Source organism: Maniola hyperantus, chromosome 12 (genome assembly GCF_902806685.2).
Source record: "Maniola hyperantus chromosome 12, iAphHyp1.2, whole genome shotgun sequence".
Classification (NCBI taxonomy): domain Eukaryota; kingdom Metazoa; phylum Arthropoda; class Insecta; order Lepidoptera; family Nymphalidae; genus Maniola; species Maniola hyperantus.
The window spans coordinates 3,172,955-3,192,793 of NC_048547.1; the positions used below are offsets into that span (position 1 = coordinate 3,172,955).

The 19,839-nt window shown below is 34.6% G+C and overlaps 2 protein-coding genes across 2 annotated transcripts; both read right to left on the bottom strand.

Annotated features, from left to right (window-relative positions):
- Nucleotides 1–546: 546 nt before the first annotated feature.
- On the bottom strand, nt 547–5,981 carry LOC138403094 (facilitated trehalose transporter Tret1-2 homolog). Its single transcript, XM_069502219.1, has 3 exons — nt 4,436–5,981; nt 2,480–2,618; nt 547–1,966 (listed from the first exon to the last, which is right to left on the bottom strand). The coding sequence occupies exons 1-3, from the start codon at nt 4,502–4,504 to the stop codon at nt 684–686; spliced, it is 1,491 nt and encodes a 496-aa protein (XP_069358320.1). The 5' UTR covers nt 4,505–5,981; the 3' UTR covers nt 547–683.
- Nucleotides 5,982–15,906: 9,925 nt separating this feature from the next.
- Nucleotides 15,907–19,050, bottom strand: LOC117986995 (uncharacterized). Its single transcript, XM_034973958.2, has one exon. The coding sequence runs from the start codon at nt 19,043–19,045 to the stop codon at nt 17,555–17,557; it is 1,491 nt and encodes a 496-aa protein (XP_034829849.2). The 5' UTR covers nt 19,046–19,050; the 3' UTR covers nt 15,907–17,554.
- Nucleotides 19,051–19,839: the final 789 nt, after the last annotated feature.

Genomic DNA, 19,839 nt, shown 5'->3' on the forward strand with positions numbered 1-19,839 from the left:
AGTCCTTACTTTGTGCTAAGGCAACTGGTAGGAACGCTTTTCGAAATGGCCACTTATCTCGGCGATCTCACACAATGAGTGGCGAGTGGTTACCGCATTCATCTCGTACAATCTGCCCATTGAAACGCGAGAACCATTGTGCCCCCGACATTTGATTACAGGTGACATTCAACAGTATTCCATTATACCCCTGGATTCAAGCGTGGGTCTCTGTAAAATAAACTGGTTTCATCCACTCATCGCCCAGTTACATTACCAGGCGGTTAAACTTAGTTTAACGTTAAAGTGAAATTAAACCAACAAAAAAGCAAAGTGTTTTTCAAGTTCATAAAATGTTGACCAAAATTTTAAAATTTGTTTTGGAGTATCGATAGTAATTTCTCCTCCAAAACGTTGTACAGAAATTGTCCAGTTACAGTTGTATTACAAGTAGGTATGGATAACTCATTCAGAATTGTCTATGGAATAAGTAACCCTTGCGAAGTCAGGGTAGGTCAACTAGTCAATAGATACTTATTACTTAAATAAAATAATAAGACAACAAAGACAACAAGTTATTATTTTTAATTTACATTTTCATTCACAATTTAAATTCATGTTTCGAACATCCTGCAAGGGTTAAAAAATAATATACTTAATTAAAAAGTATAATGTAGGTAACATAGGTATATCTATATTGTAAATTAATGTAGTGTACTCTTATACTCTTGTTTCTTGAGTGAAACGAGTTCTCTTTGCGGAACACCTATTATAAGTTCCTGTATTTCTTGAATAGTTTTATCCTTTGTTTCGGGCAAATATTTGTATACAAGACAAATGAAAATGCTCGAAAATACAGCGTAGAATAAAAACGCTCCATGTGTACCACAAAGTTGAAATACAAACGGTGAAATTTTAAGAACAGTCGCATATACTACATTACACAAAACTCCGAAACAACAAATAAAATAACTCCTGTACCGTGATGGTGACAACTCCGCAGCACAAGAGGTCGCAATAATCAACGGTCCGCAGCTAATACTAATTGAATACCCCATTAAAAGAAATAAAGTAACAAAATTCTTCTCAGATATTACATTATATCTAATCATGTATAAATAAACTGACAAAGCATAAAGGAAAACGACTCCTGCAGATGAAAAACCTAGTAATTGTTTTCGTCGTGTTACGATTTTAGATAATGCACAACCCAAGTACATGCCTACCACAGTCACAGCATCCAATATAAGCATTCCCTCGTACGCTATTCGTTCACTCGATGTTATTTTTTTAATTATATCTATAGCGTACACTGTGCAAGCTACTTTACCTGATAAATTGTACAAACAGATTGGCAAGCATGCATATGCAAGAGGCTTGTAAAACCCCGTACATCGTATTATGTTTAAAATTTTAATCCTTCTGCTATATGTTACCTGCTTATTGAGTTGAGCTTTAATATTTAAATGCTTTTTTTGTGATAAAGTAAGCTTTCTAAGTTCGTCCTCTGAGTTTTCATCCGTGCCCTTCAGCCATCGGTGGATTTTTGCACATTCATCAAAATGTCCCTTTGTAGCCAACCAGTAAGGCGATTCGTAGCAGAAAATGCAAGATATTAAATTATAAATACCGCAAATAAAAACAAGAACGCCAATGTTCCTCCAGTGGAAGAATGTTCCAATAGCATTTGAGACCCACACTCCCCAATAGAATGTAGCTCCTTTCAATGTTAAGAAAATACCTCTGTACTTAGGCGATGTGTACTCTGACATAATCATAACGGCGATTGGGAGTGTTGATCCTACCCACATTCCGAGCGTAGCTTGACTGATAATGAGTTCTGTAATACTTGTACTACAATAAAATATTATATTTCCCACTAACACGTTAACACTTACTAAAATCAATGGAATTTTTCGTCCATAGCGATATGCTATCATGGGCCATAGAACTGCCCAAGGAACTGCACTGTAGGTAGAAGCAGAGGCTGAAAATAAAAATGCATTGTAATATTATAAATATGTGATAAATTATAACAAGAAAATCGACGGTTGCAAAGAATTAACGCTCAAGTACATTTTATGAATTTAAAATTCCTTATTCCATAATAGATTTCTTTTTTAAATTCTTATTATTATCCGATATTTTATCGCGTACGTAAAGTTAACAACACCCTAAAAAGTTATAAGATCTCTAGTTAGAGCCTGTCCCAGGTCCAAAGTATTATAGGCCTTAAGTGCTCTTGAGTCTTGACTGTATCACATTTATAACAATTAATGACAAATAACTCTACTTATCAGCTCTGCACCAAGCAAGCATCTTGGTAAAAAGTTTGGCTTGACCGTTTAATGTTCGTGGAATTTTTATCTGATATACCTAACATTTAAGTCCATAAGGAATACTTAATTTGTACGGCAATTAGAATACAATACAATTTAATGATTGTCGCATAAACTATTCCTATCATCAAGTAAATAATTTTGAAAGAAATCAAACTTACACAACCAAGATACCATTTCTGGTGTGGCAATATCAGTAGAGTTAGCCTCTTTTCTCATTTGAGGTATGATGACAGTCGGTGCGCCCGTGTACACGCCAAATATAAAGCAATTTAATATAACTGAACCGCATGAAAAAAACTGTGAAAAAAAGCATTGTCAATTTATTATGTACCCATATTATAGAGAGACAGCCAGCGGTGTAGTGGGAGGCTTCGGCCGTGGTTAGTTACCACCCTACCAGTGAAGCCGTGCCGCCAAGCGATTTAGCATTCCGGTACGATGCCGTGTAGAAACTGTTTATTAAAAAAAAAAAAACCGACTTCGTTACACAAACACTAAAAATTGAAAAATAATTTAATTTATTACCGAATATATTATGTATACAAGAGTTAATATAGTTCTATAATAATACTTTTTGGTGCCGGTGCCAATTAGCTTTAGCTGCGCGAATCGTCTAGACTTCATATTTTTATGGGACTCCACAATGGCACCTCATTGGCACCGACCCCAAAAAATATTATTATGTAACTATATTAACTCTTGTATACATAATATATTCGGTAATAAATTAAATTATTTTTCAATTTTTAGTGTTTGTGTAACGAAGTCGGTTTTTATTTTTTTTGTAAAAATTTTTTATCTCACAATTTTTAGTGGCTCCATGGAATTATGCTATGACTGGTTAAAAATCTACTGTTTACTAAGCTATTACACTGATCGCGAGCAATTTACTCTTATCCGTTGAGGAGTTCCAGTATCTATCTTCGAAGATGTTCATCAGATCTTCACCAAATTGAAATGGGACCAACTTTGAAGTATACCCTTTCAAACAAAAAAAGAATTTTCAAAATCGGCCCAGGCGTTTTCGAGTAATCGGGGAACATACATAAAAAATAAAAAATAAAAATAAAAAAAATAAAAAAAAGATTCCGACGAATTGAGAACCTCCTCCTTTTTTTGAAGTCGGTTAAAAATTGCCATACCCCGTTAGCCCGCTTCCATCTTAGACTGCATCCTTACTTACCACCAGATGAATATAATAATAATAAAGCGTGCCAGACCTTCGTTAATTTATACTTAAAAGCTGAATGTTTCTCTGCATAATATTGTCCCCAATACTGGGAGGAACGTTTTTTTGGATGTCTGTTTCCATCACGTAGTTTTTGGAGATAACAGGTAATAAAGGCGTAAAAAAATCTTCACCAAGATCCACGTTCAATCAAACGTTCCTCCCAGTGTTGAGGTTGCAATACGCAGAGAAATATTTCGTGAAATTTTGATGATGGTGAAACGGAAAACTATTAACCACAATCCACATAGAAATGCAATATAAAGAGTAGAAATTATAAACGACGACAATAAAACTATGCTTAGAAATATCATTAAATTAAAATAACTAAAACTAAGAATTAAAGTACTTATCAAAACTTTGAGCCCTAGGTAGAGGGTGCCCATTATGCAGGCAGCATTCCCGCGCTGAATAGCTATTGAAAGTCGTTGCGCGAGAAAGCTGCGCGCGCGAGGGTCGCCTGTTGCCTCCCTAAGGCGTTTGCTGAGGTCCTTGTGGAGCCCCCGGGCACCCTTGCCCCACGGACCCAGTGTCTCGACGCCAAACGGGACAAATTCGTATTGGGCGCCGAGACAACTGTATATAAACGACGACACAGACACACGCGGCGCGGATTGTTATTTTGTTTTAAGGCTGTTATACGCCAGAGCAACAAAGTTTGTCCGACATTGAGGCATGCCGGAGTTGCTTGCTAGTATAATTCAAAATGTAGCGAAAATTGTCGGCAGTGATCGGCAGATTATCGTACCATAATAATTCAATTCGATAGCACGAATATTGTCTAGGCATAAGATAAACTGCCGCATGCTAAATTTATTTACCTAATCATTTTGTAGCATGCCACATTGTTACTCTGGCGTCAAACAGCCTATAAAAAATTACCTACCTGTCTGAAGAAGTAAATCCAAAATACGTATTTTTTCTTTTTATTCTCTCCTTCATTTGAAAAGTCCATAACGTCACGCGTTCATTGTCATGAAAATTATATTCAGACTAAATAATTAATGTTAAGTACTGAATGAATTTCGTGATAACAAGAATAATTACAAAAACGTGCTTGCGATACCTTACCACTTTAGTCGAATTGACATGTTGAATGATAATGATATAGTCACTATAACGATACGGGCCATATTATAAATGGGAAAGTGTGTTTGTTTGTCGGTTTATTGGTTTGTTGGTTAGTCCTTCAATCACGCCGCAACGGAGCAACGGATTGATCAGATTTAATTGTCTATCACTACCTCTATTACAAATGCAAAAGTGTGTATGTTTGTTGGTTGGTTGGTTTATTGGTTTGTTGGTTTGTTGGTTTGCCCTTCAATCACGTCGAACGGAGCAACGGATCGACGTGATTTTTTGCACGGGTATAGTTTAAGACCTGAAGAGTGACATAGGCTACTTTTTATCCCGAAAAATCAAAGAGTTCCCATTGGACTTTCAAAACACCTAAATCCACGTTTGTGAATTATCGGAAATCATATTACCACGGGATTTTTAAAACATAGATCTACGCGTACGAAGTCGCGGGCATCAGCTAGTATGAATATAATTAAAGACCTAGTTTTGATCATGAAACATTGGTTGGGAAATTGCACCGTTGCAGCATTGGAATCAACTATTGATAAGTTCTTACTTAAGGCAAAATGGGATTCAAGTTGTACACGGGTGCTCTCTAGACGCGTTGCGGATGACCGGGAGCTGTGGTATGGGCCACCCGAGCGAAAAGTTGCACGCTTTTTATACTTAATATTTATATTAATATTCTATGTGTTCTGTTACTATAAAATAACACCGTAATCCCTTAGTGTATTAAACTTTGAACGTAAATACGAAATGTTATTGATCTAAGGTTGAACCACGAGCGAAGCGAGTCCTTCGCTGGCTCAGAATTCAATACAAACTCTCGCGACAAAATAACAATTTTGCAGCCTTGCAAAACAAATAACTATTATTGCGTTGCGCATCAAGGAAAATGAACAAGCACTGAGACTTTATCGACAGCGCTTTCAGGCGACCTATATAAGTAACTAGCGACCCGCCACGGGTAGCTTATTACAATGTTCGTAGGAATCTATATAATATTTTGAAGACAAAGTATAGCCTATGTCATTCAGGAATAATGTAGCTTTCTACTGGTGAAAGAAATTTCAAAATCAGTTCAGTAGTTCCAGAGATTATCCCCTAGCCCTACAAACAAACTTACAAACTTTACGTCTTTGTATTACTATAATACCCATCTTTATACTGAAGATACCTCAGTTCTTGGAAGGTAAGCTAATGGCATGTTACGTTGCATCGTTCAATACACAAGACCCTATCACGCGCTAATGTTCCTCGATGGCGCCACATTAGCGAAGCGAGTCCAATATAATAATATTGTATGTAGGTATACATTAACACACAGAGTTAACACATCCATTAGGTTACAATAGAAGCTATCATTAATTACGGTATTCAATAAGGCCTATAGGCCGTTATGATGTTTAACGCCAACGCATTAACATTTGTGACAATACGACATGCTGCAAAATACAAAAACATGCTGTCCTAAGCAGCATTCCGCAGCATCGTGCTGTAGAATTGGATTAGGTAAGTATTACGATAGTAGGTACCAGTGTGCTGACGATTTTCCTCATAGGCTTAGAATTTTTTCGATGATTTTCCTTCATTTTAAATTATTATTTTACGTACCGGGTACTCAACATAGCGGTCCTGTGGCATGCCGCATTGTCGCACTATGTTGCTCTGGTGTAGATAAATGAAGCTAATATATAGATTTATCCGTTGGAATAACATTATAGTATTTATAATATTACAAGCTGACTGAGACCTTTCATTTAAAAAATATATACCTACTAGCCGCCCCGGCGAACTTCGTACCGCCTAACAGTCGATTCTTTTTCAGGAATTTTCTAAAATATTTTCTCTGTAGGAACCATCCTCGTACTTCAGGGAATATTATGAAAAAAGAATTAGCGAAATCGGTTCAGCTGTTCTCGAGATTTGCGATCAGCAACACATTCAGCGATTCATTTTTATTTTTTTATACATAATATATAATATAGATAATTATTATTATTATTATTAAGCCTTTATTTATTTATTTCCTTATCTTTAAATACAATATACTTTCTTACAGCTGTCTAGTTATTTATTCTACATTTTGTTTTTACCTTTACTTTATGTTAGTTTTGTTAGTACATACCTATTATTATTTTTTGTTTTGTTTTTATGTGTGAGGTTCACATGTTACATTATGTTACCTTTAGTTAGTAAAAATAAAATTACTTATAACTAGAATTGTTACTTAATAAAATTGTTCTAGTAAAATTGTTTGTTAATAAAATTGTTAGTTTACATAAGCTTTAAACTAGTTATATTTATATCTATTACTTATTACATATCTAATTATTTATTTGAGTAAGTTTTCACTGTTAGTCCAGATAAGGATCCCATATTTGGGTATAAGGCCTCCCCCCGGTTCCGTCTATATAATTTATGTATTTTTCATTAATGCAGTCTTGAAAATCCATAATAATTATAATATAATGTAGGTAAATTCCTTAAATTTTTCTTCCTTGTTTACATAAATATCATAGCCTCTTAGGTAAGTATATGTCTTATTGTTCGATTATGTGTGTAAATAAATTCTGTTTTAACCGGGGGGGTTATGGTCATACTCCTCCACGGTGACCGGCCGTCTTGGAGGAGGAGGAGGGGGGCACCTTAGGTTGTAAGTATGTATATTAGCTAGATATCTCTGGCTCTGGAGTCATGTATTTTTCGTTTAGATGATTTGGGGTGTCTTTGTTGGTCCAGTAAGATGTCAGGGTGTTATTTTTTTGGGTTTGGGTCGTCTTTTTGGGTTTCCTTGTAAATTTACTATGTTTGTCGGGTGGAGTTTCAGAGAGATTGCGTTTATTTCCTCGTTTTGTGCTCTCACTTGTTTCTTTTTGTGGAACGAAAATTAACTTATCATATTTGATTATTACTTTTTTGCCCTTTTTCCGTTCATCCTTCGCTATTTCTTGAAGTTCTTTTCTTTTTTCTAAAATTTTTGGTGGGTAGTCTTCTTTTATATAGTAATTAAACTGTTCAAGTGATTTTTTGCTACGTAAAATTTCGATTTTTCTCCTGAGTGTAGAAAGTTTAACGACAACAGGTCTAGGTTTATCACATTTTTTACCAATTCTTCTTATACATTGTATTTCAAAATTATTACAATCTATCTTCATAATATCATTAAATATCTCGAGAAAATTATTCTGTAAATCTTCGTAATTATGTTCTTTTTCCTCAACACCAAAAATTACAATATTTTTCTCCCTGGCTTGTTTTTCGAGGAGGTCTAGTCGTTGCTCTTGTGAACTGACTGTGATCTCTAGATTTTGCAGTTTACTTTGGATATCGTCGAATTTTTCGTTTATTTTGTTAAGTAAATTTATTTCGCTGTTTTTGACACTTTCTTTCGTTTCATTAATGTCTTCTTGTATATTTTTCAATAGTTGCACAATATCTTCCATCTTTGCTTTTATAATAATTTATCTTAAAAAAAGAAAAAAAAGAAAAAGCACACTTTCAGTACCCGGGATCGATCTTAGTAAAGTTGATATTAAGACCAGTGATGTTCGAATTGCGCCAACCGCTAACTTGGTCAATAAAGTGAAATACGTAATCCTTATCTGCGAACCTGCGATTGTCTAACTATTTTTTAAGCAACCCTCATTCGTTCACTGTTTGGTTTTTATTGTTTTCGTAGATAAATTATTTAGGTACCTAATTCACTTTATAATGCTATTCATTTGCAGTACCTAATATCAATAGAAAAATAGTTTTTTAACATACTTTAGTCCAGATTTAATTGTATTTGTCTTTATATTTTAGCACTTTTGTTAACAGCACTTGGGCTATCGATCGGTTAAGAGAAGATATTCATAAGCATTTCACACAGTTTTCTTATCTTGTACGGCTTTGATAACACTTTCACTTGCGATTTGTATATAGTTCTACACTTTTTTCACAAAAACAACTGTAAATTTGCGATTTTCAATTTAATAATTCACTTTAAATGCGGACCCAGTATATTCGCTATATATACTGCAGCGCCCTCTTACTACGCCCTCTACTTATCTAATACCAAAATATAAATACATATATAATGACATATTTATTTACTTATCCCGCTAGAAATTGCATAATTACCTACTAACACTGGAGTTCATCAGAAGCTACAAAACCAAACCAACAAGGTTTAGTAACCGGCCGGTTTCTTTCCAACCGTCGTATAAACAACCGTTTTGATATTTACAAGCCTCAGCAAACAGTAAAAATCACTTAAACGCCCGGTTATCACATAATCGGCCGTTTTAAAAGTCGGCGAACTCCACCCTAAGTTACCTAACCAAAACTTATATAGATAATTACGTTCTTACAAATAAAATTAACTCAACCGGCGAAAACTTCTTTTAGTTTCTTCTCCTTAAAGATTTACTTACAGCCTAGGCTTCAGTATTTATCTAGGTATACCTACATAAGTCGAACCTATCACAATATTTTTAGGTAGGTACCAAGGAAAAGTATCACGAGGAAATTCTTTATATAAGTTATTAAAGAACAGAAGCGAAGATCCCGAGTCGCAGTGTCGTAAGTTTTATAATGGAATCTGTGGAACTTCCCTCACCGACCGACATTGATGTTTTGATATAAGTAGTTTAAACTACAAAAGCTTTTATTTCTTTATCAACTTTGAAGCCATATGCACCTCTATTACCCATGTCCTTGACGATTTATTAAGTGTTAACTTTTCAATTTAATTTTCAACACCTACCTGGCTACCGAAGTGTTATCTTGAGAAAAGAATTTTGTAATTTAAATAATTCAAAGATAAGAAAAAGTTAAAGAATTTAATTAAGTGGTATATATAAGTAACACTGCTACACAATCTATATTCAGTATAATAATACATATATTCTGATTTCTAAATATGGACTCGACGCGACGACACTTCCGACAACAATATAATGCACTGTAATTGAAGTGCATCCGATGCAATAAGTAAGTATATTCAAAATCTAAATATATAAAAGAAAAAAGGTGACTGACTGACTGATCTATCAACGCACAGCTCAAACTACTGGCCGTATCGGGCTGAAATTTGGCATGCAGATAACTATATTATGACGTAGGCATCCGCTAAGAAAGGATTTTTGAAAATTCAACCTCAAAGGGGGTGAAATAGGGGTTTGAAATTTGTGTAGTCCACGCGGACAAAGTCACGAGCATAAGCTAGTAAATAATAATATGAAGCGAACTGAATCAGAAACTATTAAATTAAATAAGTGGAGCTTTATGGGAGATTTTCAAGTAGGTATCTGAGATATTATAAGGTAGGTATCGGGATTATAAAGACGAGGCCAACGCGTTCCCTTTCTTTTGCCTCTAATAAAAAACTTTAATACTATTATAAATAATATATTTTATTAAGTAAATCTTTTACAAATTAAAATGGATTAAAATATAATAGACAACTAATATTACTCTCGTAATGTTTACATGCATTCGTCGAACCATTAAATATTATGTCTTAGTACAAAACTAACAGCTATTTTAAGTTAATAGAATTATGATCATCTGATACTTGAAATACACTCATTGTAAAAAAATTACTTTAGAAAATATTATTTAGTTTAAAGTTTAAACACATCTAAATATAGGTAGGTACTTTTCCTCTGTGAAGTGCATACAATAAGTTTATGTTAGGTACTTATAGGTTAAAATTGTACAGTGTTACTACCATGGCTACCATGCCCAACGGTAAAGTCAGCGTTACCTCCGCAAGAAGATTTTATTAATTTCTCTGCGTTGCGTACGTCGTTGGTATTGTAGTCCCCTCTTCCAATATCAGTTCTGGTTCCGCACGGGCTGTTAGATTAAGAGTCGTTAATATTTATATTACTTAATTTCAAAATTTTAAAAAGTTACAATAGTTAGACATAATTATGGTATTGCAAAGTTTTTTGTAGATATGGATAAGCATCTTTTTGTTCTTTAGCATATACAACGTGCAGAGAGAGATGCTTGTGCAGAAATATAACATTAACAAATATGACATAGGTGGACTCAAGTATTCTCAATAGGTATACCGACAACAGAAGGTTTTAAATCGATTATTGAAATATTCCTATCTCTTCGGGTCTATCTGTAGCATTCCATTATGAAATTTAGATTTTAATTTAGGTTACGATGGGGCTGGCGTGTCCGTGTCGGACAAAAGTGCCATAAAAATAAAGATTAAAGAAAAAACTTTTTGTTCAATCATCAATAGTTCCCGCAGCGCATGCGAAGATATTTTATGACAATTATTTTTACACCTTGAGTTACATTATTGCAGTTTTAGTAGGGATCTCTAATTTTTCTAGTGGTATTAGCCTATGTTACGCAGGGATACGCCTTCTATTCTAAAAGTGAAAGAATTTCTGAAATTGGTACAGCAGATTTTGAGTTTATTCGTTACAAGCATATAAAAATACAAATCTTTCCTCTTTATAATATTAGTATAGATAGCAACCCGCCCCGACTTCGTCCGGTTTTATATAAGTACTTATACATAGCCTATGTCAATTTGGAATAATTTATATTTCAAAATGGTGTAAGAGTTTTTCAAATAAGCGCAGTAGTTCCGGAGGTTACTCTCCACATAAGTATACACACAAACTCACAAAATACACTATTTCTTTGTAATGATCAAGTTTACCATCAAGTTTGCCTCGGACGAACTAATTTTTTAATAATTAAAAACTAGTGTAAATAAAGATTAACTATTAAGAAGGGTTACGTGTTTCATTCAAAATTGCATGTTTAATATCAAATCAAAACTGAAACGTTTGCAGAGGGAATAATAAATGGACTGGTTACATTTAATATTATTGTTATCATGAAACAACTTTATTATATTACGCAAAGACTGTTTCCATCTTACTGTAGCAACGCAACTAACAATTAGTGCAATGGCAGTCAAGGGTTATTGAATAAATAAAATTATGGTACTTACTCTGCTGGTGATGGTTTCGCTTCAACTAACGCTGAAATAACGACGATGCAAAGAATAAACAACAGTGACTTCTGCATTTTAATTTTTTTTTGTTATTATTTTAAGATTATTTTAGAAATAAATGTGTATCAACGGATGTGATTGACAATACTGTAATTAGTCTTTTAACACAAAGCCTTTTTATATGAATTGTTAGATGGAATATACGTGAAAACGGGAGAGGTCAATTGATAAGAAGTTTTGGTTTTTACCCGTACTTACCTAATTCGTTTTGCTACATAGATTACTAATCATACAAAAATTTTTGCTGACCTCCCTGGTGCAGTGGAGAGCACTGTGGTCTTATAAAGTGCGAGGACCCGAGTTCGATTCCCGGCAGGGGCAACTAGTCTGGTCTGGTCTGGCGGGAGGCTACGGCCGTATCTAGTTACCACCTTACCGGCAAATCCGTACCACCAAGCGATTTAGTGTTTAGGGAGCGATCAATTTGATAAGAAGAGTGTTTACCCGTACCTACTTACCAAATTCGTTTTGCTAAAATGATAACGGTAGGTATAACCCATACTAATCATACAAAAAATGACGACCTAAGGCCTGGCGCAATGAAGAGCACTGTGGTCGTATAAGTGGGAGGTCTCGGGTTCGATTACCGGTAGGGGCAACTTGGGGATTTATAATTTCTTAAATGTCACTGGTCTGGTCGGCCGTGTATAAATAACCAATATGTGTGATATTGTAATAACATATTAGTGACCAATATGGGGGCCATATCCTTTCCAAGTTAGCCCGCGTTCATCTTAGACTGCATCATCACTTACCATCAGGTGAGATTGCAGTTAAGGACTAACTAACTAAGGACTAAATAAAAAAACCGGCCAAGTGCGAGTTAGACTCGCGCACCGAGGGTTCCGTACTACAGTCGTATTCTTTCTAACTTTTGCATGATAAATCAAAAACTAGATGCATAAAAATAAATAAAAATCTGTTTTAAAATGTACCTACAGGTAAAGCCCTTTCATATGATACTCAATAATTAAAAAAAAAAACTAATTATTTGTTCACGAACACATTTTTTTTTATTGAACCACAAATTCACGGTTTTCGGATTTAATCCTTTAGTTGTACTATAAGAAATTATAATAAATATATACAAATTTCATGATTCTAGGTCAACGGAAAAGTACCCTATAGGTTTTCTTGACAGACACGACGGACAGACGGACAAACAGACAGACAGATAGCAAAGTGATCATAATAAATAAAGGTTCTTTTTTTTATTTTGAAGTACGTAACCCTAAAAAATGTGAAAGTGTTTCTGTCTGTCTGTTATCTTTTTATATCTTCTTGTCTGCAATTTTGGCGAGACAGCTTGCATTCTAGCAGAGACGAACTAAACGACTACCTACTCTCTATGCGCGAAAATCAAAGAGTTCGCACGGGATTTAAAAAATAAAACATATCCACGCGGATGAAGTCGAGGGCATCATCTAGTACCTACTAAGTATAAACGCGAAAGAAACTCTGTTTGTCAGTCTGTTTTTTACTTTTTTACAGCTCAAACACAGGCCCGGTATTGACTGGGAGAATATACTTAGTAAGTATTACTTACCTGTCACGTTTGGGAAGGTTCTTAGATAATAATAAGTATAAGTCGCGCAAATTGCTATTGCGCTGGAACCATGTATCATTAACATCGAAATGACGTCATTTTGACGTCAGCCGAAATAAAAATATATCGAAACTTCAGTCTAGTGCTGACGTCACTAAAATAGCGGCCACGCGCAGTAGCGATTTGCGGGACTTATATTATGTTCAGCTCTAAACCACAAGGGGGCGACGCAATCTTGTTTTTTTAATTGTTTACTATGTTACTATTTTCCTGTAAAAATTCTGGGCCGATTTACATGTGGTTTTTGTGCATTGCACAGGTATTGGTACTACATAGTGAATAGGTCTTTTAAAAATACTGGTGTGGGAACATCATTTTTCGATTTCTAGATCCGTTTGTAAAATAATGATGTTTTAAAGTGAGTGCTAATTTTTATTAGAGTCAAGTATCGACGACGCTACTAAAGTAGGTACCTACTTCCTAATACTAAATACAACGTGTACATATTTTTTTTTTTTTTTTTTTTTTTAATCTTTATTTTTTTGGGACTTTTGCCCGACACGGACACGCCAGCCCCATCGTAACCTAAATTACAATCTAAATTTCAAAATGGAGTGCAACAGATAGACCCGAAGAGATATTACTGCTTATGCAGGAATATTTCAATAATTGATTTAAAACTTTCTGTTGTCGGTACACTGAGAAGACTCGTAAAACCACCTATGTCATATTTATTCATGTTATATTTCTGCACCAGCATCTCCCTCCGCAAGTTATATCTGCTACACTCCACTAGTACGTGCTGGACATCATCTGCCATACCACAAATATCGCACTTGTCAGATTCAGCTTTTTTCATCAAAAATGCGAATTTATTAGAAGGATAGTGCCCAGAACGCAACCTATGAGCTACAACTATATATTTCCTACTTAAACGAGTATTACCAAACCAAGGGAAACACGGAGGCTCGCATTGTATAGTTTTATACCAAATTCCTTTTTCTCTACTTCTTATGTCAAAATATTCCTTAAATTTATCACCACATTTATTTTTAAAACTATTTAAGATTTCTGTAAAAAATGGTACAATGGACAATTCTTTACCAACATTAATTGCTAATTTTGCTAGTATATCAGCCTCCTCGTTTCCTCTTAGGCCTATATGAGAAGGAACCCATTGCAATCGCAGATTTATGTGCCTAAAATCATATATTTGTTTCAAGATTTCGAAAGCTATCGGTAGACCTCTGCTGTATCCAGAGGCGCATCGAGCTAAGTGTTGCAAGGCACTTCTGCTATCTGAAAAGATAACAAAATGTTGCCCGCTTAAGCCAGAAATGTATTTTAGAGCTTCGGAAATTGCAACGAGCTCCATCGTCATAATACAAATTTGTTGATTTGTTTTGAACATAACTGATTTCCTTTCACTCAAATGGCAAAAAGCTGCTCCCAAACCTATATTATTTTTGGACCCATCTGTATAAATGTGTACCCAGCTCTCATATTTTTCTTGTAGTTCATTAATTACCAAGTATTTTAAACATCCAGGTTCAACTTCTTTTTTTGCTACCGATAAACAATCTAAATACGTCCTGATTACCCTATTTAAATTTATATAAGACACCCAAGTCTCAGATTGATACATGTCTAGTAAATCAGTGGAATAAATGTTATATTGTTTACATTCATTATATATGATTAACAATAATGGCTTTTTTTTGGACCGCCAATATCTATCATGAGAGCTTGAGCCAAGATCATTTAAGAGATTGACAGTTACATTATTTGACCAAGTCATATTTTTAATTACATATTTATACGCAAGATACAAACGTCTTAAAAACAATGGTTGTATGCACACCTCGCTCTCCATGACGTGGATAGGTGTACTTTTAATAAATCCTCCAATGATTCGAAGGGCCTGATTCTGAACTCGATCAAGCTTCAACAAATGTGTCTTTGCACTAACATCATACAAAAAGCTCCCATAATCTAACCTACTTCTAATTAGTGATATATAAAGACTCCGTAAGTGTTTAGGGTGTATACCCCAACCGGGACCAGCCAACACTTTAAACACATTTAAAAATTTTAATATCTTTTCTACTAATTCCTTAATATGTCTACTCCAGCGCAACGATCTATCCAACCACAAACCCAAATACTTAATATATTCATCTATACCTATTGTAATATTATTATTAGCGACTAGCTTTATCTGTTTTCTTCTGAATCCTCTATCAAATATACATACCTTTGTTTTGCTAGTCGATAACTGAAGACCTATTTCATCTAAATTTTTAACCATATAATTTAAAGCTTCTTGTAGGTATTTTTCACACATATTTAAGTCTTTATGATGGAGATAAATTACAAAGTCATCTGCATATTGCGAGATAAAAACATTTTTTATTTGATGGCAAATCATATATGTGGTTATATTAAAAAGTAATGGTGACAAGGGATCTCCCTGAGCGAGTCCTCTATTTGCATGTCTAACCTCAGTTATCTGACCATCATTTTCATATTTAATCATTAATTGTCTATCACTCAAAAATGACCATAAGTATTTACAAATATTTTTTCCTATGTCTAGTTCATCTAAAATTTTAACTACTCTATCAACTAAAATGTTATTATAGGCATTTTCGATGTCCAGAAAACAAGCTGCTGTGGATACTTTTTGAGAAAATCCTATTTGTATATATGTCACAAGTCTTGATAAGCAATCTAGGCTAGATTGGGCTCTCCTAAAACCAACTGTATGTGGAGACAAAATTTTATGTTTTTCAACATACCATTCAATCCTTTTGCCTAACATGTTATGAAATATTTTGCAGAGACAAGAAATAAGTGCTATCGGCCTAAGTTTCGGATCTGTATTTTCATTAGTCGTGGCTTTGGGAATTGGCACTATCAACGTCTTCCGCCATTGATCTGGTACAACACCTAACCTAAATATAGCATTATAAATATTTAATAGATATAATTTACCAGCTGGCGGTAAATTAAAAATCATCGAATAAGTTACACCGTCACTACCAGGAGCTGTATCTTTCTTTTTCAAACAACATTCTAACTCTTGCATTGTAAATGATCTTTGTAATAATTCGTTGTTTGAATTAAATATGGGTGGACAATTAATGACTGAATCTGGAGTTAAAGAATACAGCAATTCTTTTGCCTTATCGTTGGATGGACAAAACTTTGATTTCCGATAACCTTTAAACCAACGCATCTTATCCCACATGATCGATGTAGAAGTTGATTCATTGACACTCATACAAAATTTTTGCCAATCCAAAGATCTAGCTTTCTGCAATAAAATATTAGATTCCCTAGTTTTTTCCTCCAATTTTTTAAGATTTCCTGGAGTTGGATTTCTTCGAAAAGTGCTCAATGACAGCCTACGTTCGCCTACGATTTTAGATAATGAGGGTCCCCAATATTCTTTAGGCTTAAATTTGCTCGTCGGATTGGTACAAAAAATGATTTGAGGAATATTTTTATTCGCTGCGATGTTAATTTCTTCCAATAAATAATCATAATATAATTGCACGTCACTTGACGCACAACTGCAACTATCGATGTTTGGAAATACATTGATTAAGTCATTATTGTATAATTTCCAATCTGCTTTTTTAAAATTAAATTTTTTAGAGAGGTTTAAATTATCTTGGTAACTTGTCGACATTTTAATTAAAAGATGGTCGCTTCCCAAGTTTTCGTTAACAACATGCCATCTGAAGTTTACAGCTATATCCGACGAAGCAAAACTTATATCAGGAGTCGAACTTTGTAAAACACCGTTTACTAATTTAACTCTAGTGGCATCTCCGTTATTTAGAGATAAGAATCCACTTTCCTGTGTTGAGTCAAATAAATGTACTCCTCTTTGGTCTATTTTATTTGACCAATTCGAATGATGCCCATTAAAATCACCTAATATAAGTGTCTTTCTGGTAGTTTCTGAAAAAAAACAATCCCAATCCGATTGACGGGTTTGAACAGAAGGGGGGCAGTAAATAGATACAACATATTCCAAATATTTACAGTTCAATATTTTAATGTGAACAGCTTCTATTCCTGGATTAATCGAATCAACAGAGTAAAGGTGTGATCTGATAGACTTATGAACAATAATAGCAACCCCCCCATAAGAATCATGCCGATCTTTTCGATAAATGTTATATCCACTAATATGGAGCGCAGTGTCTGCATCCAACCATGTTTCAGAAATAACAGCTATATGTATTTTTTCTTGATGCAAAAAATTATCTAACATTAATAACTTAGGTTTCAAACTTTGTGCATTCCACTGAATGATATTTAAGTAAAAGTCCTTATCCATTAAAAAGAAACTTTGAAAAAATGTCATACAATTTTCCTTCACTCAAAAAATTAACTAAAAACAACTTACACTCTTCAAAAACAGCTCTTACCACTAACATCACTTTATCATACCAATTTTCTTTTGATAGTACAATTTCCTTAATTCTGTTAAGCAGATTCCAAATATTAAATCTACTTTGTTTTCTTTTCCCCTCTTTTTCTGTAGATTCATCTTGTGTATCTTGATCACTTTCCTCACTTCCATCATAATCTATTCTGTCGTTCTGAGATTCGCTGCTATTCACAGTATCCGTTTTCTTAACTCTCTTTTTCTTTTTGTCCTTATTTTTTTGATTTATTATTATCTTATCTGATTGGTCATCCTTATTTCCATTTTCGTGTACTATAGCCGTCGTTTTCAGCACGCTACTGTAAGTTCTACCCATTGTATTCACTGATACCGGATCTGTATAGCTTCTGTCAAGATCTATGTGTACTTCCTCTCTCAAGTTGTTTGTCTTCTCTTCTTTCTGATTTTTCAAATATATTTCTAACGCATTTTTGTATGTAACATTATGCTCACTCATTATAAATCGAATCTCTTTTTCTTTTCTAAAAAAGGGGCAAGACTTGTCTAGTGCCATGTGTGGACCTTTACAATTAATACATTTATATTCTTTGATTTCACAATTATCATGAGCTCCACCACATTTCGGGCAAACATTCTTATTTAACTTACAGAATTTCTTAATGTGCCCAAAAGACCAGCACCCAGAGCACCTAGTTACTGGAAACTCAAATCGTTCGACGTCAAATTTAAATCCATATGCATATATTGATAACGGCGCAACGGGGTTTCTAAAGCATAATCGTACAGATTCGCTCTCAACCCACTTACCCTCCTTATTTAGACGTTTCAATCGTTTAGCTGAAATTATATCATAGTCACACGTCAAACTTTCTAAAAGCTCCTTCTCGCTTGTACCTATATCAACTCCTTTAATTATTCCGTAAGACAAATTACCTTGATTTGTAAACTGAGCTCTTATATCCAAATCTATTAGTTTTCTTAAATTTATAAGTCTTTCGGCTTGATTTTTGTCACTAAAATGTATAAAAATTTTGTATGGACTTTTATACTTTATTTTAAGCACATTCGAAATATTTTCGTCTCTTAACAATCTAGCAAAAGCCATCTGTTTTGGAAGAATTTGCACTCCAAATAAACTTACTTCATAATATACACCGCTCATGTCTTCTGTATTTTCATTGCATGACCTGTCCTTTTCAAAAGACTCGGTTCTAACATGTTTCTTTGATTTCCTTCTCGACACTGTTATAAATCCGTCCTCACTACTGTCTTCGGTCTCCCGCGGTCTCTTATCGACTTTTTTCAGCATTAACTCATTATTTGCACACTCGCCACTTTGTACCACACATAGTTCTTGGTCACTATACATTTGAATTTCGTCACACTTACTACCGTCACTCATAACATCCATTGCCATAGCTAATATTATTTACAAGTGGGTAATTTGAAATAACTTTTCACGTAATCGCACGAATATCTTGAAACTAGCGCTCGCTAACGCGGTTCACGCGCGCTGAATTGGCTGAATTGGCGGTTTCAGGTTTGTTTTGCGTACTAATTATTTAAATAGATACCTACCATTTACGTGAGATTTAAGTAGTACAGAAATAACTTATAACTAACTAAATTCAAATATGTAACTATATTTCATGCAAACACAGACTGTGCCTTATTATGCTACGTATAGATAGAAATGATAGACTCCAAATATATCTAGATATATCTAGATACATCTAGCATAGAATATACCTATTACCTATGTACCTAGTAAAACTAATATGAAATAATAGACAGAGGTAAACGAGTTTTTGACATCATTGTCGAGTGGAAATGACCAAACCAGGCCAAACACCAAGCTTTAAGCCGATTTAAGATCAGCCTGAAAGAAACACAGATAGAGTATCCGTGTTACGTATGACACGTGTCTTACTTGTACCTACTAATTATGTACAACGTACCTATTACGCGATGGGTCGAGATGGCAATCGGGGAGGGAACACCCCGCAAACCCGGACAGCCCCCGCGCTAACCCGGGGCGCGGGCGCGGGTGTCGCGCGGGGTGTGCGGGGCGTCATACTCCGATTGCCATCTCAACCTATCGCGCACTATACTTTACACATCAGAATTATTGGCGTCAACTAATCACAAGCACACTGTAATTAGTCATATCAAACGATGCTATCCATATTTATAATAAAATCTTAT